At 48.4% G+C, this 26,744-nt stretch overlaps 1 protein-coding gene across 2 annotated transcripts in view; it reads right to left on the bottom strand.

The window, feature by feature from the left end:
- Positions 1 to 24,491, bottom strand: part of RXRA (retinoid X receptor alpha) — a 229,459-nt gene extending 204,968 nt beyond the window's left edge. For both annotated transcript variants that reach the window (XM_054007687.1, XM_054007686.1), the window contains exon 1: positions 24,215 to 24,491. In XM_054007687.1, the coding sequence (XP_053863662.1) occupies positions 24,215 to 24,242 (28 nt within the window). In that variant the 5' untranslated portion in view covers positions 24,243 to 24,491. The remainder of the gene's footprint in view (positions 1 to 24,214) is intronic.
- Positions 24,492 to 26,744: the final 2,253 nt, after the last annotated feature.

A 26,744-nucleotide genomic window follows, 5' to 3' on the forward strand; every position in this document is an offset into this window, starting at 1 on the left:
AAGCTCATGTGACTGGCAATAAGGCACAAAACCTTTCTCCCCCGGAACAACGGTGTGAATTCAAAGCCAAGAGTCACCAAAAAGTCAGTCTCATCTTACTTTGTGTGCAGCGTCATTCAGCCATGTTGGTCCCGGGATATTAGAATGACAAGGTGGGTGAGGTAATATCTGAGGTAATACTGGGCCAACTTCCGCTGGTGAAAGAAACAGACTCAGCCCTGAAGTCCCAACCTGAAGCAGAGCTGTGTGCAGCTCGAAAGCTTGTCTTGTTCACCAGCAGAAATTGGTGCAATAAAAGAGATGACCTCATGGCTGTTGTGGGTAACCTCTGTCGGATGATTTCTCAGACCCTAACCTAATCCAGGGTCTAGTCCCTCAACTAGTATAAATCAGTGCAACTCCACTGACTTCAATTACACCACCTCAGAATCTGGCGGTGAGTGTCTACCTGCATCACAGAACCCACCAGCATCAGCAGCACTAATTTGGCACACCCATCGGTTACACAGCTTCCATGAGCACGCATATTACAGTCTGCTCTCTCTCAGCAGAAAATAACTGGGATTGGCTCAACATGGATCTGGCTCTCCCTTCTGCACCTCCTCCCATCCAGAGGGAGCCTTGTTCTCTTTGGACTTCACCCGATTCCTGCTGAAATGGACGGGAGCTTTTCCACTGACTCCCCGCGAGCACTAAACCTAGAGGAAAGCCAGGCACATCAGCAATTACTGGGACCCTGGGAAAAACCACGTGTGAACACTGTACGAGTTCAGCCTGATGAAAAATACTTTCCGTGATGCTCCCAACTCCTTGGCCTCCCAAACGCAACTATGGCAAGGTCTGCTCAGCAACAGACAAAAGTCACAGATTTCACATGACTCAGGCTCTTTAAACGCTAGCGTGCCTCCTCCCTCATTGGAGCTGTGCAGCCCGCGAACGCATGGAGCCGTCCACAGCTGCTGCAAATTGATTGATTCCCCCTGTGATGGTCAACACAACTGGCCGCATCATCAGAGAGAAGCTGTCTTTTGATTTAGTTTCCTGGACTAACTTTAAACCATTTCCCCCCCTCCCCGCTCCCCCACACACGCACTCCAACTCGCTTTAACATCTGCACGGATTTCGGAAACGTTCCTTAGAACCACGTTCCAAGTCTTACGGGACGCTAACTCTGGTGAGCAGCGCTGGCCTGTGTAATCCGTTAGAGCCCTCCACTGGACTCACCCAAAGGAAATACGATTAGCAGCCTCCCGACACCTCTGTAAAGCCAGGAGGGGCCAAAACAAACCAGGGTAAAGGGGCTGGAGTGACAGCCCTGAAAACTGAACTCTTGTCCGTGTGGCAGTGCTTAGGAACCTACTGACCGGGTCCTCGCACACGTCTTTCCCAGCCAACGGGCCTGAACCATGATGAAGTCGTCTGCACGGTGGAGAAAGGCGCGCGGTCTCTGTGGCCCATTCATTCTCTAGCCTCTCTGCAGAGGCTGCCAAATAAGGCGGAGGTTCGTGCGACACGGAATCATAGAATCACAGACTTTAAGGTCAGAAGGGACCATTCTGATCGTCTAGTCCAACCTCCTGCACAACGCAGGCCACAGAATCTCACCCACCCACTCCTGTAACAAACCCCTAACCTATGTCTGAGCTATTGAAGTCCTCAAATCGTGGCTTAAACACTTCAAGGTGCAGAGAATCCTCCAGCAAGTGACCCGTGCCCCATTCTGCAGGGGAAGGCAAAAACCCCCCAGGGTCTCTACCAATCTGCCCTGGAAGAAAATTCCTTCTCGACCCCAAATATGGCAATCAGCTGAACCCTGAGCATGTGGACAAGACTCACCAGCCAGACGCCCAGGAAAGAATTCTCTGTAGTAACTCAGATCCTACCCCATCTAACATCCCATCACCAGCCATTGGGCATATTTACCGCTAATAGTCAAAGATCAATTAATTGCCAAAATTAGGCTAGCCCATCATACCATCCATGGATGTTTGTCCACCAGGAAGTGGACTAACACTCTCCCCATCCCAACCTTTCTTGTAATAAATGTATGCAATCGCAAGGGGCTCCGTTAATTCCTGGTGATGTGGAATGCAGGCTACTCACGTGGTTTTAGAGAGCATCGGCCCCACAGGTTCCGTGGCCTGTGATGTGCAGGAGGGCAGACGAGATGACCACGATGGTCCCTTCTGACCTTCAAGTCTATAAGTCTCTGAGGTCAAGGGGAGCTGGCACCTCATCCCGCTGAGCGCAAATAAAACAGGCCCACGGGGGTATCACAGCCAGTCGGGAAGCACTTTCAGGTCTGGTCTCACAGAACCATAGGGCTGGAAAGGACCCAAATGGTCAACTGGTCCAACCCTCCACACTGAGGCAGGACCAGTGTCCATCGTAGTCAAATACGAAGTTTATCAATGAGCGTCATACAGTGTCGAAGGGTTTCGTTTTCAGTGACGCTGGCCGGGGGGGAAGAAGAAGGAGAAGGAGAGTGGGGAACCGCTTCTCAAGATCGATGGAGCCAGCACGTTGAACCTCGGGATGTCGCCATTGTATTGACGCCACCCAGAGAAAGGGTCACACACTCCACACGCATTAGGGACACTGGGCATGACGACCTGTGAGCTCTTTAAAGGCCTCCGTCACCATAATACGCATCTAGCCCTGAATAGTCTGGCCCCACCAGAGTGTCCCCTTCCTTCCATGCCATGGCAGGGAGGCCAAGCTGGGCAGTGGAGAAAAGAACCCAAAATCCACTGGGAGGAAATGTGCTCTGTCTAGCAAGAGCTCACTCATGCTGTAACCCAGACATTCCTGAAAGCTGCCTGGCCTGTTCTATTTCACTGCTCTGACACAACAGGAGAGGGAAGGCTCTGCCTTAATTACCTCCCTTTTCTCAGTCCTCTAATGACAGCCTGGAGCGAGAAGCCAGCCCCAAAAAGAGGCCACTGTTTGTTGTTTTTCTTGGCCTTTAGAAGGCGATTGCCATGAAACAGTTAAGGGATCCAAGTTCAGGTCTCCCTCTGACTTGATTGAAAGTCCACAGGACACTTTCCTGCCATGGACTTTAGTCCCCCTTATGGAAGCTGATTTTCTTGCTAGCAAAATTGTTCCACCTTGCTTTACATTGTGATCATCTAGTCTGACCTCCTGCACGGCACAGGCTGTCCACACATCCCTAGGTCTCCTGTTCAAATCCAGCCCAGGTCAGACAAGCCTGGGGGTGGAACTCTACTGAAGCCATTCACACTAGCTGAAGATCTGGCTGCAAAAGTCAGGCCCTCTTTGATGGCTGTGCATGGGGCAGTGTGTTTGGGAGGTTTCAGTCCTGTTTGTAGTGGACAAGTTGTCCACACCACAGAAACTGCCACCACATGTACACAGACTGGACCCCTCAGGAGAGAGGCAAGGAACTGAGCAGGTCACGGAGACTTAATTCTTCTTTTGCCCTTTGGGATACAGCCCCTCCATAGCAGGGTGAGGGGCCTTTGAAACACATGGCTGGGGGTAAAGAAGAGATCTCTGTCTCCAGGGTTGTCAATACAGCAGGTGATGTAATGATAAGCCAGTATTTACAATTCTGAAAGCATCCCACGGGCTCCATCTCTTCCAGCTGCCAAGTACACTCTGTACTCTTAATAAAATAATTGAAATGATGAATAGCCCCTTATAGCATTCCTCTTCTACAGCTCCTGACAGGGTCAGGGATGGATGGAGAGTCCCTTCTTAGCTCTCTTTCAAGGCAGAGAGGATTTCACCTTTTTCACAATGAAATATACAATAAAAAACAGAAATGTGAATAGTAACCAGGATAATTCCTTAGACTTCCACAGAGCCTTTTCTTGGAGGATTTCAGCACCAGTTACAGATGTTAATTACTAGCACACCAGTGAAATCATTGTCTTAATAATCAAGTCAGCAAATCACTACAGGTCAATTTCATTTCTTACTTAGGCTGGTGTGAGGCTGAATCAGTTCGGTGGGATCAATGCAGTTGACCCTGCCGATTTTAATGGTATTACAAAAATCTCACACCAATCCATGGCCGCTCAGACTTTAACTCCTGCTAGAATATTAGACATTGAAGAGCATGCCGTAAGTCAACGGAAAGCTGGTTTTGAAATAAGGCATTATATTGGATCATTTGCTGCCAAGTCATGATGTATTGATGATTTCCATATGAATAATTATACCGGTAACCAAATGCGCTATTATTAGGTAGACTGGCTCCTACCTTATTCATTTGCAAGGATACATTCAGTGGGGTGAACAGTTTCATTTTTTCAAACCAGACCTCCCTTTTAGGTGGAATGGAAGTTTCACTATCCTCATTCTTGTTAATATTTGTATGGCTGTAGCTCCTAGAAGAATGTTGTTCTAGGCACTTCCCATGGTAAGAGGTGGTCTCCGCCACGGAGCATTCACAAACTAGATAGTAGAGAGAGTTCATTTTACAGTTGGGGATCTGAGGCACAGACAAATAAAGTGACTTGCCCAAGGTCACACAGGGAGTCTGTGGTAGGGATGGACGCTGGACCCTGCTTCCCTGAGTCCCAACTCAGTACTTAACCACTAAGCCATCCTTCCTCTCACTATGCTACTCAAAGCGCATTATTGGACACCGACCAAGGTAAAGGTACGGCTTCTTGGGATCTATTTATTGTCCAGTCTCCCCTAGTGACAGCTCGTTAGCAGCTGAAACCTCTGCCTTGAGTTCCAGCGACCGAGCTCCCAAGAGTCAGTGGAAAAGCAGGTTGGCTGGTTTTTCGCTGTGCCTAGTGGAATGCAGCCAAGTCAGGGAAGCATCTCCCTGAACTGCCCCGACGCGGAAGCTGCAGGCATGAGGCAAAGCTCGCTCGCTCGCTCTGGTTGCCTCATCTTGTCTCTGAGTGTCAGTCACTCACCGGGATCCATCTGAAGCCGGGTCTCAGACATGGCTCAGAAGGGGATTTGTGCAAGGTTTGCCCTTACAGCCGGCACTCTGAGTGGGAACCATGGCCCAGGCATGTCAGGGACAGTAGCTGATCCTGTAACAGCTCACTCCTACTGACTGAGCAGACCTTGGGGCTTCTGTGGTCTGGCCAGCACAGTCTGCAAGCCTAATCCTTGGTTCCTCTGTTTCTGCACTTTTTGAAGCCACCTTGGAACTCTCTGTACTCTGGGCCAGGCCTAGGGTGACCAGACAGCAAACGTGAAAAATCGGGACGGGGGTGGGGGGGTAATAGGAGCCTATATAAGAAAAAGACCCAAAAATCAGGACTGTCCCTATAAAATCGGGACATCTGGTCACCCTAGCCAGGCCCCAGGTGTAAATGAGAGTAGCCACAGGGCTGCTCTAACTTAACACGCTCATTTCCAAGTCCCCCTGTGGGCTCTGAGAGGCAGACACTACCTATGATGCAGTGCACGCTGGCCGTGCCCCAACGCACCCTCTACTCCGGGAGTGGGCTACGTCTGGCACAGAGCTCTTACACTAGCTGGGGAGGCCCCTGCGGAAGAAGTATTCGCAGTGGGTCATTGCCACATGGCAGCGCAGCATAAAGGGCCTCGGTGTAACTGGGAATCAGGCCCTGGGGGTGTTTCAGAGGAGTTGCTCCTTGGCAGAAGGGGAGACAGAAGATTGCTCAAGCAGCAAAGGCCTGGGCTTTTGGGTAGGAAGGAGCGGAGTTTTAGTCCCACAGCTTGGATGGGTGTGGAGTTTATATAGTCACTGTGTCTGTTAGTTGCAATCCCGGATTTGTTGCAACAGGCTGGCAATAAATCCTCCTCCACATCGCTACACACACACACTCTGGCCCAGCTCTCGCCCACGGGCACCTTTCCCCCTGAAGGGACCCAGCCTCTTGTTATAGTTGCTGCCAGCACCCACGTTGCTGCAGCACATCCGGCCTGCCGCCCGGCATCTCTGAGTACTTGGGGCAGTAACGCGGTGTCCAGGAAACAGCTGTGAGCACAGCTGTACATGGGAAAGCTCTCAGAAGGAGCAGCAGCAGCATTTGGGCATAGAAAGAAAACCGAAGGAGGCAGAGAAAAGCTAGAGCAAATCTGGAATTGGTGCCTCTGGGTTTTAAGGAGGGAACCCATTTCTCGGGTAACGTAAAACTAAGGATCTGGCCACTAACTGCCACGGAAGATTTGTTGATTCTTTCCCCATGAGCAAGGGTGAAATCTAAACAACCACATTCTTCCCATCTAAATTCCTCCTGTAGTTCCCCTTTGGACCCAGTATTCTCCACCCCCTGGCCTAAACAGCTGTGCAATGTTGCTGTGGGTTGTTAAACAACTGCTATCCAGAAGTGGCTGCATTTCCTTTGTGGCTGAAAAGTGATTCAAGGAAGGAAGGAAGGAAGGAAGGAAGGATAGATAGATAGATAGATAGATAGATTCTGTGAAGCATGTGGAGATTTTGGGGATGAAAGCAAGATCTGATTTTTATATTTGCCCTTCATCGCTGCCTTTTCAGAAGGACTCAGCACCCACAACTGGGAACAGGTTTTCAAACGTGCGCAGCTCCCTTTGGGCACCCAAATAAGTGGCCAGGTTCTCAAAAGAGCTCAGCACACTGGGTACACATTGAACGGTGAGCTCTTCGGCCAATCCAGCTGCACATGAAAATATCAGCCTTAGAACTAGGCTACAAGGATGGGGAAATAACTCCCTCCCATCCCAAGGGTACTTAAGAACATCTGCTGTGATACACCGAGGATTGCTGCAGAAGGAGAGGGCCTAGCAGAACATACACGGTGGCGCTGGCTAAACGGCTCTCCAATATATTTATTGACGTGCTAGTGAGTCCCATTTCCAAAGCAAGTGACACTATAATAAATGCCCAGCCAATGAAGTGCATCTGTGTCTCAGAGCATCATAAACAATATGAAGTCTCAGAGACTCTCAGCACCGAGTACCCATTGGGTTTCATTCTGGATGTTATGGCCCTTACTTGATATAAAAGTGGATACTAATGTTAATATATTGGTCTCTTGTAGTGGTGTTTAAGAGCCTCAGCCTTTGCTCTGAATCTCCCAGATTTCCTGGGTTTAACAGTAGTTTAGTGGTTGGTTAGCAGAAGGCCTTTAAATAAGTAACCTTGTTCCACACCACAAGCACCTTCTCTTAACAGGTCCCTTCTTTGGAATGGGTCTTTATACAAGGACCCTGTAAATTTACAAACAATAGGCCTCAGCTGGCCTGAAGCCATCCTATCTCTGCCTGGGCTCTCATTGGCTCTCACAAGCTAAGTCAGGTCAGGCCTCCTTACTGCCTGAACGGGGACCACCAAGGAAATCCCTGTAGCTGTACCCAGGGTGAGTCAAGAGGGAAGACCTTCCTTTCAAGCCACTGCCCTAGCATGGTGGTAGGAGGCACTGTAGTGTGGACAGGGGCTCTGCACTTTAGAAGAAAGGCAAAACGAATGACCTGGCTGCATGTGGGTAATGACGATCTTGGACAAGATGCTCATTTATACCAGCTGAGGGTCTTGTCCTCTGTGTCCCTTTCCAGAAGAGCCGGTGTGAACTTCCCTGCCTTGGGCTACATTCCATCTGGGGTTGGTGCATCCTGCAGTCCCCTTAGAGTTTCAACTTGAGAGGATATTTTTCAGTTCCTCACTGAACTATTTTGCTCTGTTAAACGGCTGTCAAATCCTGCTTCAGAGGTGGCTGCATTGCAGTGGGCGGGCAAGGTGATATTAACAATTTGCAGAGTGCTTTGGGGTCCATGTAGGTGAAAGATTCACGGTACAAAGGAGGTCTGATTAATGTCCGCTGGCATGTGTCCATTTCACATCATATATTTTAGCTGAGGGGTGTAGAAAGTTTGCGCTTTCACACATTTACTATTCACTGTGCCCTAAGAATAGGGCACTACAGTGGAAATCTCAATGCTTGACTTTACCACCCGCATACTGGGTGAGCTTGGACAAGGCTCTTTAACTGCCTCAGTTTCCCCATCTGTAAAATGGGGATAATGATATTGACTTCTTTTGTAAAGCGCTTTGGGAATCTACTGACGGAAAGGGCTATATAAGAGCTAGGTGGCCTTAGTTATTCTAACAGGAAGGTCCTGTGGATGGCAGAAGGATGTAGAGGAAAGACCTTCATCTCTCCCAGCACAGCTATGTTTCTCCAAGATTTCTTTCCTCTGATTTACACCTTACACTGTTTTTCTGTACACGTAACTCCACTGCCATCAATACCATTGCTTGTGATTTACACCAGTGCACATGACAGCATTCTCTGGCAGCCTGAAAAGCTCTTCGCATGTGTTCTGTGAGAGATCTCATGCTCAGTAACTCTTCAAAGAGCCCTCTTTAGTGGAGAGAGAGCTCGGGCAAGGATAAAGTCCATTCATGCTGCATCCTGTGCTCTGAAGCACTGTTTGCTTTGCGGGCGAGCAGACAATGTGCGATTATGTGCAGCCAATGGAATCTGTGTTCTTTGCATCTGGCTGGGAGACGGTGGACAATGCACTCGAGCAGTTAATCTGGGACCTGAGGGGTAGGTCCGACCAACAGGAAATCAGAGACTGAATTTTACACTGCCTTGGAATGCAAACAAACATGAAAGGGAGCAATCAGGGCCTCTGACGTGGGCAAATAAAGGACTAACTATGCCTCTGTGTTCATTAGCAGAGAGGGAAGCGCCAATTGCAACCATAATATACCAACTGTGTACTCTGAATGGGAGACCATTATAACCAGGGGATGGGGGGGGGGGGGGGGGAATACAGCCATGGGGTTGTCACTATCGGAGTGCTGCATCAGCTCATAGTTTGAATACACCACGCTGACCCAGCACCAGTAAACGTAGGACCTACTCCTACTAAAGCCCCGCTCATTCAAGTCAATGAGTGATGTTGATTGACACCAGCTGAGGATTTGGCCTATTGACTTCAATGAAAGCAGGATCAAGCCCTTGTAAAGAAACGAAGGGCTTGATTTCCAGCCTAGCTCCATCCACTTTAATGAACTATGGCCAATTTGCAGCATCTGGGAATCCGTCCCCTGGACTTCAATGGAGTTATCCTGCATTACACCAGCTGGAGATCTGTCCTATTGACTTCAATGGGGAAATGCTGATGTACACCCGTTAGGGATCTGGCCCATTGACTTCTATGGGGCTATGCTGTTTTACACGAGCGGGGGACTTGGCCCTAAGCGTGGCACTCAGCTCTAATCCTGAATTTCTCCGGCACAGATGCCGGGACCTTACAAAACCGCTTCATTTCATCGGCATGCTTTCGTGCCACCCCATGGGGCAAATTTACCCCCTCCCCAAAACGTCCATGCTGTGTCTCTAGCGGAGTCCAAATTAACCGGTTCCCAGAGCTGGACGGTGCTGGAGCAATGGCGTAAGCCAGCCCAGCCCCGCTGAAGTCAATGGAAAACGTCTGGGATGAAGAGGCAGCAGACAAAGCTCTTAAACATGGATCCTGATTTTTTTTATTTTTTGGTGGTCCAAAAATAGTGCCTGGTTTATTTGACTTTTTAAACCTCCCATAACCAGTGTTCTTGGGTTGGTGGTTTTTTAAGAGCGAGGACGTGGACATTTCCAACCAAGTCAAAGCAACTCTTAAGCTAGGCTGAATACTGGGCCTAAAGGAGCTGGCAGCCTTCTGGGTCAGAATTAGCACAGCGCCTGCAATCCTTTGACGAGGCTGCGAAACGCAGCCCGGAGGGGTGGAATGCTGTGGGCAACACCACGCTGTAATTGCGCCAGCTGGAGCTGCCGAGAAAGCGGAGCAACGTCCCACAGAGAGCGGTAAACATGTCCCTCGGTGCCAGCCCGAGGTCTGGGGTGGCACAGAGAGGGAAAGGGAGAGCAGGGAGTTGGCCGGCGCTCCAGAATGCAACTTGACTTTCACTTAAAGGCCTCCTGGGTGGTCAGATTAGAGGCTTATTCCCATCCTGTGAGGGATCTCGCAGCAGAAGGAGTGAACCGTCAGACAATGTCAGGAAACATATAAGCCTCCACAGAGCTAATGAAGGGAGGGTACCATGCCCGTATTAAGGTTAAAGGCTCCTGGGCGGCGGTCTGAGGATAAAGGCAGGCAGTCGCTGGGAGGATGAAACTTAGCAAGCGGCTCAGTGGAAAGTGGGGGAGAAGGAATAGGAAGAACTAAGGTGGGCTTATTTGGGGCGCTTGTTGATGACCGAACGGTGCAAATGCTGAGTTCGGCAATCAGGACTCTGAATTTAACAGGCCAAATCTACAGGCCTCCATTTTTGCAGGTGTGACTGACTGTGTCTAAGGAAACTGACATGCCACCGTTGGTGGCATGCCAACAGTGGAAGCTGGCTGACCGGTTTATGCAAGCTATACCGGGGTGCTCAGACATGACCAGTGGGGCAGACAAGCAAAGAACAGAAGCTGGCGGAGCCTGGCTGGAAATCAGGCCTTACAGATCTCTGCTGCACCCAGGGTGACACCACAAGGGTGACCCAGGGCAACAGCACAGTCTGGTCATTGGGCTAGTGAGTTACATAGCTCTCCGGGGCAGGGACTGCGTAAGTTACACAGGTCCTAGCGCAATGATCCTTGAGGGAGGTTCCTAGACACTGCTGGAACTCGGTCAATGGTAATGATACACAGCACAGCAGCCCCCTGTACTGCCCCGCTTGCCCACCTTGGCCCAGGCTGAGGGATGCTGCTGCAGCCACAGCTGTAGCAACCAGCCAGCTGAGCTCAGCAGAGCAGACAACTGGGGGGGGTGGGGGGGGAGATGCAACGAGCTGTATTGATCTGGGTTTTTAATTTCATGCCAGGATTGGCGCTGAACTTCCAACAGGTCCATCGATCCTGTTAGTTACAATTTGTAACCGGCCTGGTGATCACTGGCCTTCTGTTACTGGGCCAGCGCTCGCAGGGGTGTACATCGGGGCTGGCAGTAGGCGGCCCACGGGCCAAATCCGGCCAGCCAGACGCTTTTGAACAGACCCCGAAATCTTTCTATTTACTTATTCTTATTGTTATTGTTAGTATTTCTGTATGATTTTCTCTGGAGTCTGGACCTTGACTATACCTTGAGCAAGCAATCTGGACCTTGACAAAAAAAGAATCGATTACCCCTGGTGAGAAGCCAGCCCTTCTCCTCCATAACCCAAAGAACCAGATTCCCACCCTCACCACACAGGGCCAAACATGCACACAGGGGCCAGACACACACACACACAACCAGATTTCCACCCCCGCGACCACACACAGGACCAGATTCCTGTCCCCGACACACACACACACAGCCAGATTTCTACCCCCGGCACACACATACAACACACACACACAAACACACCCTCCGGTCCAGATACAAACATAGACCAGATTTTCACCTCTGAGACACACACACACACACACACACACACTTCCTCTTCAGCTGGTGTAAATCAGCACTGCTCCACTGACTCCCATAGAGCTATGGGATTTTACACCAGCTGTGGATCTGGCCCAGGAGAAGAAGGAGCAAGTAATGACAGCATCTCGAAGCCTCATTTCCATTGGACCTGGCATGCCACTGCTAACCAGCACCCGCTTCCAGCGGTCCCCGGGTCTGCAGTGCAGCCACAGCAGAAGGGAAATGAAGTTGCAAAGGTTATCGTTTGAATGTTTGACTGAGCATAAAAATCCAGCTCTGAAAACAAAAAAGGGAAAACAAGAATGGGAATCGGAAGGGGGGGGGGGGTCGTAAATAGAATGACTCGCTCACCCACTACATGTATTTTCTGTTAACAAAAAACAACCACCCCACTAAACAAATTTACATTTTTAAGAGTTTCTATAAAAATAAATGCCAGCTCTGTTGTAAAAGTGTATCTGTCTCCGTGTGTGTATGAGCGAGAGCGAGAGCGTGTCTGACTCCAGTATATAGATGTCATTATTTTCATGCATCTGCCTTACCCAATTTTAGTTAGTTGCTTTCTGCACCATTTCATGCTCATTTCTGTTGCTGAGCTAGACAATTGCTTTATAACTCTAGGGTGCAATTTCACTGTCTGTGAGCCACACACACACACACACACGCACGCACACGGGCGGGTTCTGGGCTGAGACAAAGCCACGGATAACCGTTGCCTTTATTATCCCCCCAACGGGTTTCTTTTCTTCTCAGTAACTTTAAAAAAACAGGGGAATTAAATTAAAAGGCCGAGCCACCTATCTTAATTTATGATTTGAAAGGGATCGTGCGGGGGGGGACGGGGAATAGCTCTGGTGAGCTCCGTCTCTCTTTAAGAATTAGGAGGATGCATTGGAGAACAATCTTCTCTCACGCTAGGTACACTTGGAAGAGGAGACGGAGAGAGAGAGACTTGTATGTTGTAGGCTGGAGGGCAAAAGCCCGGTGAATCAAATCGGTGAATCACACTGGATTTTCATGATCAATTGAAAGTCACACTTGAGTAAGTGCAGGTCAAATGCGAGGGCTGGATTTCAGGTGCAGACTCCAAGAGGTTTATTCAAGTGGCTGAAGTTTCACTGGGATCGGGATGGTTTGGATTGCAGGGTCCTCTGCATCCCTTCGGGAGCCCTGTCTTTTACCTCACCATTAGCCCCTGTGCCTCCCTGACCCCAGTCTTACAGCCACCAACATGTGTCTCTAAAGGACCATTCCTTCACCGTCAAGAGTGATGACTACTGAACACAACCCAAGGGGCTGATAACCATGCACAGCAGCGCCTGACTGTTCGCCAGCTCCCTTCTCCCCACCCACAATGGTCAGCCACCCATCAGAGGCATGAGACGCTGTTATCTGAGAGGCCACACGTGGGAAGACTGGAGCTCAGCTTGAAGGAAGCACCTGCAGCTACCTGGTTCAAAGAGAGAAAGCCACTGGTCTAATAAAAACGGGGCAGGAGGGGAGTTCTGGCTTTGTTTGCCCCCACGTGACATGACCTGTTTGCCAAGTGGGTCGTCTGCACAATATCTGGGGCAGAGGAGTAACAGGGACCAGCAGAAGATGGGCACCTCAAGCCACAGCCTGCACAGAAGAGCAGGGGCAAGGCAGGGGAGCAACTGGGACCGGAGGGAAGTAAGAAAGGCACCTGTAGTAAACAGGGATGAAGAAGAGGAGAAATCTTTTCACTGGAAACCTGAAGCAAGGCCAGAGGAGATCAAGTGGGCTCAATGCAAGCATCTAAATGCAGAAGAATTAAGGGGTAAATACAGCTCCTAGGTGGGGCGTGAGGCTCCCCTTTAGCATACCCCTCTGTGGCAAGGGGAAGCCCTCACTCCCAGAAGCCACATGCCTGGCTGGCAGGGGGATCCCATCGGGCGCTCCCAGTGCTGGGTTCTCAAAAGTGCAGCAAAGGAACTAAGGCAAACGAAAGGATCGGCCTCACCTTATGGCTGCTACTTGAGCGGGGAGCGGAGTCGGGAGAACGAAATGACGAGGCTGCCTTTTGCAGATCAAGGGTCCCCACCACCGGGACACTCCTCCGCCCCATCCTGCTCTCTCTCACCTTGGCTCTGGCCCCTCCAGCCTCAAGTCTGCAGCTCTCCCGTGGAGCGCATGCTGCCGCCTGCCTTCTCCCATGTACAAAGAAGTACCGCCGCCGCATGGTCATTCCCAAGCGACTCCGTTCCCTGCAGGATCCAGTCCAAAACTGCCTTCGTTCACATCACATGGCTTTGCTCCTGCTTCTCACTCGCCAGGTTTCTTTCTAGCCCCTTCTACACTTTCCACTCCCCTAAGGCCAGCCTGCTCTCTTTCCCGCTACACAGTCATCACTGCTGGTGTACGAGGCTTCTTCTTTGCAGCCTCGCCGTATCTCTCTCTGTTTCAGATCTCACCTGGACGGATATCTATTCCCTTATGCCAACACCTTCCCATGGCTCACCCTCCCATCACGAACCTCTGCAATTGTATCATATTGACTCTGGAATCCGTTGGTGGGACACACACCACCCATGACGAAATTGCATCAGAACAGCCCGCAGAGTTCACAGAAAAAGTCTCCGGCACTAACCTTCAGCCGAATATGTAATTATAATCGGATGCTTCTGACTTAATGCTGAGAGCCTCAGAGCCGAAACTAGACAACGTTCCTGGCAGCTCTGAATACAAAGGGGTCTCTCTGCAAGCTGAGCCGAGCTGTAAACCTCCAAGGCGGGGATGCGTTAGGGACTTTGGGTTAGTGTTCTCCTCTCCCTTTCTCTATCCTTCCCCACCCCCGGTTTCTTTCTTTTTCTTGAAAGTCTATAAAACCTGATAAAAAGCCAAAGCTCCACAAAGCAAAAGACGCCATGAAAAGTAACAACCAGATGGGAATCCCATTACCATTTTATTGGTCACAAATACCAGCCCTGCACCTTTTATCTCTTCGCTCAGCAGCAATCACACACACGATTCAATACAAGGAAAAGGGTCAGGGTTCAGAGGAGCCCCAAACCCAAATATGCAAACAATAAAGGAACCTGACCGCTAATTGTGATGGGAAATCCATCCAACAAACTTGATTCTGGCAGTTCCTTCTGGCAGCCCCAGCAAGCAAGTAATTAGCCAGAAAGGTCTCCAAAGCCGCATTTTATTCCACTTCAAGTTAAAAAGTGAGGTTGAGATCAGAAAAGTCACTCCATAAAAAAAACCTGATGCCTGGTAAATTGCACTTATCTTCTCCCCATGTATCTTCCGAGGCTTCCCTGCTCCATTAACTAACCAAAACAAGATTTTACTGCCCAGCAGCCTTGCAAAATTGTCAGGAACAATAGCTAGTTTCAGGATGGCCAACCCCAAGCATTTAAAGATCATGAGTCAGGCCCCCAAAAATCATGAGATTGGCTTAAAAATCGTGAGAATTTTATAAAATAATACAGCAGTTGTTTGTTTCCTTTGCCTTCTGGTTTTTGAGCCTTTCGTTTTCATTCCTATTCATGTTTTCAAGTGTTTCTCCCCAACCATAAGGAATAGAAACTTACTTTATTTTTTAAAGGAAAGCCAAGATTCTCACATAATCACTTGACCTCAGAGAGTGGGTGTGTAGGCAACATAACAAATATCACGAGACTCGCGATAAAATCATGAGAGTCAGCAGCACTGCCCGGCCACTCACCAAAATCTATTCACCTTTCCCCACAATGCCAAAAAGACACCCGATTCGGATTTCAGTTTTACCAACATGTGTCTCCGTTGACTTCCGAGAGATTACTCCTGGTTTACACGAGCGGAAATGAGCTCAAAATCAAGCCCCCTGTTGATTCGGCGTGGGGAGAGACTAAAGGGTCTAGAACCTGTTTTGAGGAGGCAAGTGCTGCATAGATCGTGCTCTGACTCCTCTGTACAGGGGAGGATTTCACCCCTTGATTTCATTCTGCCCAGCTAAGTCTCCATAGCCAGACCCTCCTCCCGACAGTGATGTGGAGCAGAAAGAAAAGTTGGGGAGGGATAGCTCAGTGATTTGAGCGTTGGCCTGCTAAACCCAGGGTTGTGACTTCAATCCTTGAGGGGGCCATTTAGGGATCTGGGGCAAAAATCTGTCAGGGATGGTCCTTGGTCCTTCTAGTGAAGGCAGGGGGCTGGGCTTGATGACCTTTCAAGGTCCCTTCCAGCTCTATGAGATAGGTATATCTCCATATATTATTCATATAACCCTGCTCTGTTTCCAGAGGTGCCAGCAGAAGTGGCCACAAAAATAACACCTGTTGCCAATCGTAACCAAAGCGTATTCAATGCAGATGCTGTTGCTGGGGAATCCAAACAGCCAAGCTGTCTCCACACATACCCAAGTTACAGGGACTCTGCCAAACTTAACACTTCAGTTTGGTTCTCCTCTTGCTCACCACCGTGCTAAATCAGGAGTGAGCCTATCAAAGTCAGTGGAGTCACTGCCGTGTGAAACTGGTGTAAGTGCGGGGAATCGGGCCCAGCATGAATGCCAAGCCCTCTCCAGAGTCTCCCGTCCCAGTTTCTCAAAGCTCTTTACAAGCAGAAATGAATGTAGCTGAACAACGTTGGGCACATCAGCGTCACCAGACCCATGCAGCAGAAGGTGATGCATAGGCCCCAATCCAGCATAGCACTAAAGCACACGCTTAACTGGAGGGGCAGTGGGGCCTATACCTAGCGCACTAGATTGGGAGCTAACAGACCTGGGGTGAAATCCTGGCCCTCTTGCTGTCAATGGGAATTTTGCCGGTTACTTCAACAGGACCAGAAACTCATCCCTGGGTTCTAATCCCAGCTCTGCCATTGTGGGACTTGAGGAGTCACTTCCCCTTTTTGTGCCTCTGCTTCCCCTCCTACCTTTTTTCTGTCTTGTGTATATTTAGGCTGTAGGCTTTTCGGGGCAAGGACTGTCTCTCACTATGTGTACATACAGCCCCTTGCACAATGCAGCCCTGATCTCAGTTGGGGCCTCTAAAGTAGACACTACTGTAAGACAAAGAATAGAGGATACTAATAAATCATTTTAAGCTGGTGAGTAGTCCTATCTGAACTGGAATCACACCCCAGGTCTTTGGACTCCTAGTCTGAGGCCTTCCATAACTGCAAGACCATGTTTGTTTAACTCAACTTCAAATAAAAAGAGGGGGTTCCGGCCAGAAAATCCCTTGGCAATGTGTTTAAACCAGAGCACAAATAACAGGGAAAATCCCTCTGCCCTAGAATGTAGGCTCAGCACATCCAGTACCTGCCCCCATCTTCTCTTCTAATGCCACTTCACTTTCTGTTGATCAGTTGCCAGGAGAGCTAGTCAAAACCCAGAATGTCCATTCCCCAGGGAATTCCAACATATCAACATTTGTCTTAGATCCGACTCAGAACATTTTTTAAAATGTCCCATGAAACAAAATTTTCTGAAATATTTCATTTTGGATCAATCCAAATGTTGCGTTTCGATAAAGCATTTTGTTCCGGGTTTTTTTTAAATGTCACATTAGCATTTGGAATAATAATTTTTCAAACAAAAAGTAATTTCAAAATGAAAAATCAAAATGTTTCCTTTCTGGGGGTCCCGTCCCCCCCAAAAAAAAAAAAAACTTTGTCAAAATAGACACATTCCAATGGAAAGTTTTGATCTTAACAAAGCAGCATTTTCTGATGGGAAAATGTTCCGCTGGAAGATTTTCAAGCGGCTCTAGTTGCTGGCATGCGAGGGAGAAGAGGGATAGTTTGTAGGGTTTTTTAAATTCTTATGTGTGATCTCCCATCAACTGCTTTGCTCTGCCTTCGCGTCGAGAAGCCTTTGGAGAGAGACGCAGCCTCTGGTCTCTTCTACTCTGTCCTCCCTCCAGCCATCTCCTTTTCTTTGAGAAGTGGGGGAGGGGGGAATAAAAGACCTTCCAAGAGGAAAATGTCAGAAAGCTGCTTTGTGTGTGCGTATGAAACGTTCAGCGCGATCCCCTAGTCTAGTCTTTAAATGCAATAAAATATGGCAACTACTGACAAAAACAATTAAAATAAACCACCCAGGCAGCTTCCTCGTCGCTTTGTAGTTATGGAGAGGTTTAAAGCCCACCTGGGTCTTTTAGGAAACATTACGGAACCCTCTCCCTGGGCTGGATCCTGTGCTGACACACAGCTTAGTTCTGCTGGGCGCGTTTCCATTGATAAAATCTCAGCCTTCAGAAAGGAAGGACAGACATGTCGTTAAAGAACTCAGGAGATCTGGGTTTAATTGCTGGTTTGGCCTCAACCTCCCTGTAAAACCTTGGACAAATTACTTCATTGCTCCGTGCCTCTGTTTCCCCAGCTCTGCAATTGAGATAACGATACTTCCTCCCCTCCCAGGGGTGCTCTGAAGATGTCTAGGAGATGCTCACGTACAATGGTGCTGAGGGCCATCGAAGTGGATAGTAAGTCAGCTCATCACAAAGGACTGTCCCCTTCGATATACACTGCTTCCCTCAGCCTAGTTTTCAATGTCCCGAGCCTTGCGCAGCCATTCTCTTGGAGGGGCAGTATGGTTTAGTGGCTAGGCTATTAGACTGCAAGTGAGTGGAGTTTGGGGATTAGCACAATCCCCTTCATCCGCAGGGCCCTGTGTTCAAATCCTGGTGCATGCCACCAGTGAAAAAGAATTTGATTTCTTGTGTGCATAACTGGAAATCACCACACAGATCAGCAACACACCTGTCAAGCCTGCATTCAGGAGGCACCAAGACTGGACTTATCCAGGGTACTACAGCTCAGGGGTGAAGGTGCATTGGCAGAGCTTGGAGCGGAGCAGCTGGGAATCAGAAAAGTTCAAGCCCCAACGAACGATACCAAAAATGAGTAAACGCCTTTATACCTGAAGGTGTGTTTGTCTGACAAAACACCAGAGCTGCCCTGCGGTTGTGACAAGCTACAAAAGCTCCCCAGAAAGAACTTCACAGCCTTATGCTAAGTTGTTGGCCACTGGCGTACCCAGCAGACCGACATCAGGCACGGGGTCAAGTGCACGTTCTCCTTATTTTAGTTTTTACCAAAACACCCCCCACCTAGTAAATAAAGGGCAGTCCCTGAACCAAACCCTGCACGTTCCCGGTGTAAGGAATCACTCTTGGCTTCCAGGGCTTTGCCCAAGAATGTAACATGACCCTGACATTTGGATGACTCCAGAACTTCTGTGAACTCGGGTCTCGGGGGGGTCGTGACATCATCTGCAGCCAGAGGCCCTGCCCCGCTCCTGCAAGGAGATCGGCGCCGACACAGCTTTGTTTGTTTATTTTTGTTAATGGTGCCACGAAAAATTCAGACGGGTGGCAGAACCATGGCTGCGAGGAACCTGCCCCCTACCCGGGCCGCCCTACCACAGCCCTCCACTTAGAGTATTTTTAACCCATTTCTCAAAAAAATATTTATCTTTGCATTCAAAAGGTTGAGGGACAACGCTGTGGTATATTTCTCCAGCAAGATGTTTTGATTCTCCCTTGGTCTGTGAACAGGATGGAAATGCCAACAATAATATTTGCAATGAATAACTAAAATTCTGTGGATTTCTCTGTGTCTCTTTCTTTTAAATAAAATAAAATGCCTCTAATAAGAGAAGGGTAGATTCTGCTCTCTGTCATACCAGGGTAAATATGGAGTCCACTGACCCTCAGGGAATTGATTTCACGTGTATAGCAGAGATCTGAATCCAACCGAGGCGTCTTATAAACACGAATACCCCTTTCCAACTTATTTTGCATACGTAAAGTCGGGAGGTCCGGCACTATATTAGATCCAAAGATAAAAAAGCTGATCAGAAGAATTATTGTGCATCTCTCAGTCCCCTGAGGACCTGATCCTGTGCACCTCAAGGAGATGCTAAGCACCTTTATTTGTCCAGGTCATCGGATTTCCTTTGATTTACAAGCACACTCAAAGAAGACTCAATTGTCTCAAGATCCAGGGAAAAAAAATATTTGTTAATAAAAAACACGTTCTGTCAAAAAATGGCCCTTTTCTCAAAATCGAAAATTCTGCCAATTGTTTTTTTACATTTTTCTCAATTTTTTTCTGACAAAAACCTTTTTTTCATTTTGCAGAGGGGTTCCTCTTTTGCCCTCTTTTTTTCTTTCCCCTCCTTTTTTTTCAGCGGCAAAATAGGGAAAAGGGGGAAAGGAGGAAAGTGCCCCCAGGGAAAGGAGAAAACAAAAAACATTTAAAAAAAAAATATCGCGTTCTAAATCCATCCTTTTCACAAACCTGAAAATGAAAACAGCTTTGAAATTTTTAACCTTTTGGGGGGGTTCTCCCCCACCCCCTCATTTTCCACCCAGCTCTTGGTTACATCACGTCGTCCAGCTCAGAAACAGTGCATCGGGATGCAGTTTGGGCCACAAACAAGAATCAGTCGGATACGTCTCCTCCGTGACGCCTTTTATTCACATAACGAAATCCGCCACAGAATTCTGCCCAATGACCGGTCTCGGATGGTGACCAGGCCCCACTTAACAGGGATATAAGCAAGTCAAGATGAAGGTGCATAGGCTGTCCAGAAGTTTACACGCTTGGTGGCCTTTAGCCAATCTGGATCGTTTCTTATTCTCCCCAGCACTTTGTTCTCTACCACATTCCTTTCCTTCAAAACAAAACCCTGACTTTTTTTGTGTGTAACCCTGCCTGACACTTTTGCTTATTTTGATTCTACAGTGTCTTGGACAGCCAATACTAAAGCCACATCCTGACTGAACAGCTCCGATGGGAAGACGGACTTTATGAACATTGAGACCAAATGAACTGAGCCACTCGGCGACCTCTGCTTGGGAAACAGGCCTTGGATTCAACAAAAGACTCAGTTTTAACTGCTTCTTTCCTCCAAGAGCCTGACGCTCAAGTGTGATTTTCCTAAATGCACCTGTTCCACAAAACCAGGTACAGCTAACTAGTCACAGTAGATTTTTTTTCTATCTGTCCATGAATCCATGAAAATAAAAGCAGGTACAAAAGTTATTGGTTTGTAATGTTCAGACATAGCCCAAGCAAACAAAAACAGAGATTAGTTTCGCATCTGTATTTCTCTTATCAAACTCTGCCTGTCTTGGTATTTATAAAGTCCTAGGTCAGCCTAGTGCCAGAGCATAACCCAACTAACACAAAGCATACCATCAGCCTGAATGTCTGTCATCTCGTCCCACCAGCCCTGCTCTGCGAGCATGCGCGATCTTCTTGTTTTTCTCCTTCCAAGGAGCTAGCACAGCATGGCTGATGTAAAAGGCTGAGTCCAAAAGTAGGAAGGTCCCTGGCCATTTCATATCTTGTAGAAGGGAAATCTGTAGCCCACTACCAAGAAGGCCCATGTGTACCAAGAGATATTTGGGAGTTTCACTCCGGAGAATTGTCCACTCCAGTGTCTCTGAGCAGCATAGCCATCTTGGTAAGGCAGTCATGGGAAGAGAGGCAGTTACTGAGATATTAGTCATTGGAAGGCTTTTGGAAGGCAAGTTCAGGGCCTGGTATTACCTGAGGAAGACAGTGCAGGGTGGAGCATTAAGAGGGGGCGTTCTCAGAACCCCACGGCGGTTAGAAGATGCACTGGCACACAGTGCACTAACTGGAGTTGCTTCATGGCATTCACTGGTACGTAGATAGGTACATTCGATTATAATCTTTAATAGGCCAGCTCTGCCCTCATTTACATCGATGACATTGGCAGCGTTACCCGGCAGGCAGAACGTGGCCAGAAATCTTTACTTATTGATCCTCTTTAGGCCAAACTGAGCCCCAAGGAGTCTTCAGTGGGACTGCATAGTACCCAAGACCTGATTTTGGCCCTTTACCAGTATGTGTTCTCTGTGATCATCCAACTAAGAGCCCTACGGTTTGCAGGGAATACAGGAACTGCATAAACTTTTTTTTCCGTAATTCACCCTCTGATTACAACTGCCAGCTTCCCCCGCTGTCCCTCTAGTATTTCCAAAACAGTCTCATGCTCAACAAAGTCAGCATCCAGTCACTTCTCCCTGTTCCTTACCAAGCAGACTCCACAGAGCTGTCCCAGCAAGACATTCTGATTTCGCTGGGAAGGACTCAGCCGATATTCCAAGGGGTTCCTCTCTCTTTCTTGAGCTCTGCCCTCTGTGACCAAACATGAACCCTCATCTCCCCAGTCTGAGCCTGGTGCCCTATACACAAACCAAACTTTTACAAAGGTGGAAAATGTCCCTGGGTAAAGCCGGGGAATTGTTCATACCCGCAAGTCATTAACTAACACTGAGCTCCCGTTTCAGACAGCTCCTGAAAGTGGACGGATCTTTTAATAAACAGTCACGGTTTGCTTTTATTTCCCCCTCTTTGCTGTAAGCGAATGGGTTTAGCTAGCATTGTTGAGCTCCTCTGAATGCTTCACGAGACAGACAAGCTCCTGATGGACTGAAGTGTGTGTTGTAAATTTCGACAGCAGAGAATCAGGCCCTGCCCCCACCCTTTATAAATGAGTTTATAAATCAGCTTTTTTTCCATTTGCATCAGGGTAAAAATCCTTAGACAAGTCATCAGCCTGGTCCCACATGTTCTCCCCCACTTAAGATCAAATTTCTAATAATGGTACATTTTGTTTAGGGCATATAGCACCCGGCTATCAAAATATCTCAGGTACGATAGAAAAACACAAGTATCGATTTAGGAAGTCAGTAGAGGTTTTTGCCTTTGTCTTCAATGCGAGCACCTAGGTGGCTCCCAACATGACGGGTAAATAACATACAAAGCTGCAAATAAAACGAAGGCATTTGTTGGGGGAAGGCAGAGAGATAGCATCACAGCACTCGGCAGAACATGCTTTTGTAATGATTTCAGATGCTTTGGTTTGAGCCACCCAAAATAACAGTAATAAAAAACGAAATCTGTTTGACTGAAAATAAAAGATGTTACGGGTGTCAAGCTGCAAAGGAGATATTTCCACTTGGAACAGCCACTTGGGCACTTCGGGGGCATTTTTATCTCCCATCAAAATCAATTGCATGTGGCAATAAAACCACACTGATTTTTAGGACCGTATCAGGTCCAAAGGACCGGACATGGAGCGCAGGGGCTGAGGCTTCTCCAGCTGAATGACTGCTGGCGCATGGGCGAATGGAAGGCGCTGGGTTTGTTGTTGTTTATTCTGCCCTAAAAAAAGAGGTTCATGTTAATTAAAACGGTGACTCTTTTTAAAAGGATCCTTGTGCTGATATGACCCAAGAGCGTTGAGGGTAGCACCTTGCTCTGCATCATGCTTGTGTCATATGTGTGACCAGCCCTAGTGCCCCACTCATACAACCTGGGGGTCAAAAGGGGAGATGTAATTGAGGGCCTGATCGTGGAGTTTTGCCATTGAGCTCAGTGAGAGCAGAATTGGGCCCACCGTCTGAGCTGTGAATTCCCTGTTTCTGTAGCTCAGAGTTATTCTCCCAGAGGAGTTTGATATAACTTTTTTTTTTTTTTTTTTTAAACGCTGACCTGTAGAATAAGTGCAAAGCCACGGCACTTTTCTGAAATCGAGACCCGAGGAAGCTTTTACTCTTACGAGCCAAGACTTGACTCCCTTGCTGAAACGTTGGCAAAATCCAGCTGGAAATAAATTTAAAACACAATAAAACAAAACCAGCGAACCATCGGGTGAGACGCATTTTTTTCTGAAAAAAGAAGGACAACGCAACTGAAATACATCTTTTGGGTCAGCACTTGACTGTCAATGTACAACAGGCAGGCACCTTTAACCCCAGCAATTACATTTATCTCTGCCAGTCTGCACACTGCAAATGCCTACGGAGGAAGGGGAGGAGAGGGGCGGAAAAGAAAAAAAAAGGGAGGATGAAACAAACAAACAAACAAGTAAATAAAGAGAAAAAAAAAGACTTTGCGACATGTCAAACAGGGCTCCAGAAATAAGCCAGTTTTCACTCCAAACCTGCTTTGTCTTTGAAAACGGACAAGGCTGAAGGAGCTGGTTTCTATGCCCCAAACCTGCGATCGGAGTCTTAGGAACCACTTTTAAGGCAAACTTTAGTTGTTGTTGTTCTGCTCGGCTACACCTTAGCTGGTCCCACGTTTGAAAATAGCGCTTGCGACTGTCACTTTCCTTCGCAGATCTCTCTCTCTCTCTCTCTCGCATTTTGCTCCCTAAAAAATGTCTCCAGATTGTCCCATCTCCCCTCTCTTCCTCCCCCTCTCCCCCCGGCCCCACACCAGCAATGCCAATCCCGTGCCCTCTCCCAAACACTCGGGACACGAAGCAACACACATTTCCAACCCTGGTCACAGCACTTTTTAAAACCAAACCAAAAAAAAAAAAAATCAACTCCCCCTTCCTGAGCTGTAGTTTAATCTGTGGTTTCCATCTGCAAAACACAATGCAGCTCACTCGACACGTTGTCTTACCCAGAAAAGGCAGGGGAGGGGAGAGCGGTTTGAAGGGGTGAGGGGGGGGGGGAACCCAGACACTCATCTACTAAAATTGTTCCTTGCAAAGAAGGACAAACCAACCAAACAAGGATCGAGGCTTCCTAGGGCAGTCGGCGAAACTGACAACAACTCTCCACGCTGCAGCGGTCACCCCAAATGCCTCCCCTGCCCATGCATTAAACAAGCTTTCTCCAGCCAGCCTGCCTCCCTGCAATCGCGTGTGGAAAAGGGGGCATGGGAGGGAGGGAGGGGGGGTGTCCCGGATCAAACGATCAGCGCTGCGATAAAGCCACTTTTTTCATACCCCCCCATCCCCTCCCTCCAGTTCGCCGATCGTCTCTCCTGTCCACACTCCCCCCCACCCCCAAACCCCTGGCGATCTGGAGCATTTCAAACCGAATACATTGCGCCGTATGGCCAGAAGAAGCCTTTGCAACAAACTCACCCAGTGGCAGGAAATGTTTGGTGTCCATATCGGGTGTTTAACTCATGCCAAAACGATTTGTGAAGATCGGTGGAGGCAAAACACACACACGCGCGCAGAAATCAAAGCAAAAGAGAGAGGGGGGGGAACGGGGGGAGCAGGCAAAAAAAAATCAAAGACTGCCGCTTTGCCTTGCTTTAAAAATCCGCAGCAGCAGAAGGCACCCCGCACGGGAGCGGGGGGAATAGGAAATCCAGTCCAAGTGTGTGTGAGCCCAAGGCAGGGGGAGTTGTTTCAAACTCACCCAACAATGTAACTAAAGTACTTGTGTCTCTGTGTTTCTCTATTCCAACTACAGGAGCTGCAATGCAAAGGGGACCCCGCCAAGGGGGAGCGGGAGGGCCAACCTGGTAGCAGCGACGGCGCTGCCAGCTGGGAGCCTGCAACCGACCAATTTTAAGGGTTGGCGGCTGTGGGCTTCGATCCTCAACTCGTTTTCTGGAGGGCGGGGTGGGGGCTTTCAGAGGGGGCTGCTTGATGGTCAGAAGAACAACAACCGTAGATTGTCTCATGCCTGCAGATGTTAATTTAACAAAGCTGCAGGGTTTAAAGAAGACTATTAATGGGAAACGCTGGCAATGTGCCAACTCATAGGTACATTTATTGGAGGAGGAGGAGGATAAAGGACCTTCTCTGTTGTGTAAATGCTGCTAGGTAAAGCCCTTGCTGGAGTGATTCCCTTCCGTACTTTTATGGGGCTTTTCATCTGGGTTAGTAAGGCTGGACCCAGTCCTGAAACTTGAGTTTGTACAGGTCAGTAGCTAGCGAGGTGATTGAATAGAGCCAATTAAATCAATGGGATTACTTCTGTGAGTAAAGGATGCAAGACGGGGCCCTTTAGGCTGAGATTTTCAAAACTGCCTAAGGAATTAATTTTGATGGGAGGTTGGAGTGTTTGTATTCCAGAGGCAGCTTTGAAAAGCTCTCAGCCTTATAAAGAAAATTGGAGGGTGGATAAATAGGCTAGAACTGCTAGTCAGTCTATCAGTTGTTCAAATGATCGGTCGATCTACCATAGATACACACGCGCGCACATGATAAACCAGGTTTAAGTAACTGACACAAGTCACAAAGTGCAAACTTAAGGAAGACACAAACAAGCTCCTTCCCCTCTGGAAAGAGCAAAGTGTGAGTTCTGACTCCAGGTAGCTCTTCCCTTTCTCAGGTTGTCTCCTAGACTTTACGGTCAGAACAGGGACCATCATGATCATCTAGTCTGACCCTCCTGCTACTTAAACATGCTTTATTTCCTTTCCTGAGATACAAGTCAATAGCTAATGATAGGTGTGCAGCTTATCTGAGAGCTCACATGCCCGCCTGTCACCACTCCAGCCTCTCGGGTGCAAACCTACCTTGGCCTTCTTCTGTTTTTAACTGTCTGTGCTACATACCAATATATCGGGGTTTCTCCAGCTTTAATAAATGGTGTTCAGCCTGTTAAGAACGTGTATCAGTAACTTGATGGACCGGAACAACTTGACTGTGTGTAAAGCATATTAAGCATCATATCGACCCGGACGACCACAATGTGCCTAACACGCAGGTTTGTTCCATGGGATGGAGTTGCTGGGGTAGGGTGTATGAACTCAGGTGTCTGGCCCTGCATCTGGGAGACAAATCATTTACAAGAGCAAGTAGGAGAACATCAGGGGATCCCAACCTGGCAACCCTTTCTCACCTGACTGATCCCATTGAAGGAGACTCATGTGAACAAGGACTATGAGTGTGGGAGGCACTGAGGATCAGGCCTGGAGTTTTGGGGGGGATGGAATGAAATTTTAAGTCTAAAATGAGGAAAGGTTGCAAATGTATGCGAGGATTGCTGCTGCCCTGGCATGTCTGTCTGTCTATCTTCTGCCCATCATTGTGGTATTTGAGCCCCTGTAAACAAGGATAGAGAAAGGTTACGGTAATTTACTATGCTAACAACTCCTCCTGCAGCCTCTTTAGTGTTTCTGTGTAAGGGGACAAGCACCTACCCTGGTCCCTTCTACCCAGAGGGCAGGAGGGTTGTGATCACACCAAAGGGGCAAACTGCTGCTAATCCCCAGGATCCCTATGTGGACCAGCTCTGGGACCGTGAACAGAATGGGGCCTCCCTCTCCGCCCCTTGCACAGCTCGCGATGGCAATACATTACAACAGGAATGAAAAATACCAGCAGGACCCGTTCTGTGTCAGCGGCAAGCAGCTGCAGCCTGGCACTCGTTGGGAGCGGTAGAAGTAAAAACAAAATAAAGCAGCGCACTCCTTTTTATCCTTTGCTCCTGTAATTTAAGCATGTCCAAACAGATTGGTGTGTGTGCGTTTATAACTGGTAACATCATTTGCTCCCGGGCTGGGACCTTGCATGTCAAGTTTCATCTCCCAGTCAATTTTTATGGCTGAGTTTGTTATATGAACTCCTGGGGGGAAATAATAACAAATGGGAGTGGGCTTGTTTGAGGGGAGCAGGTCCAGCCTTTCTAACTACGGTGCAGCTGTGTGAAAGT

The sequence above is a fragment of the Malaclemys terrapin genome, chromosome 17 (genome assembly GCF_027887155.1).
Source record: "Malaclemys terrapin pileata isolate rMalTer1 chromosome 17, rMalTer1.hap1, whole genome shotgun sequence".
NCBI classification, from domain to species: Eukaryota; Metazoa; Chordata; order Testudines; family Emydidae; genus Malaclemys; species Malaclemys terrapin.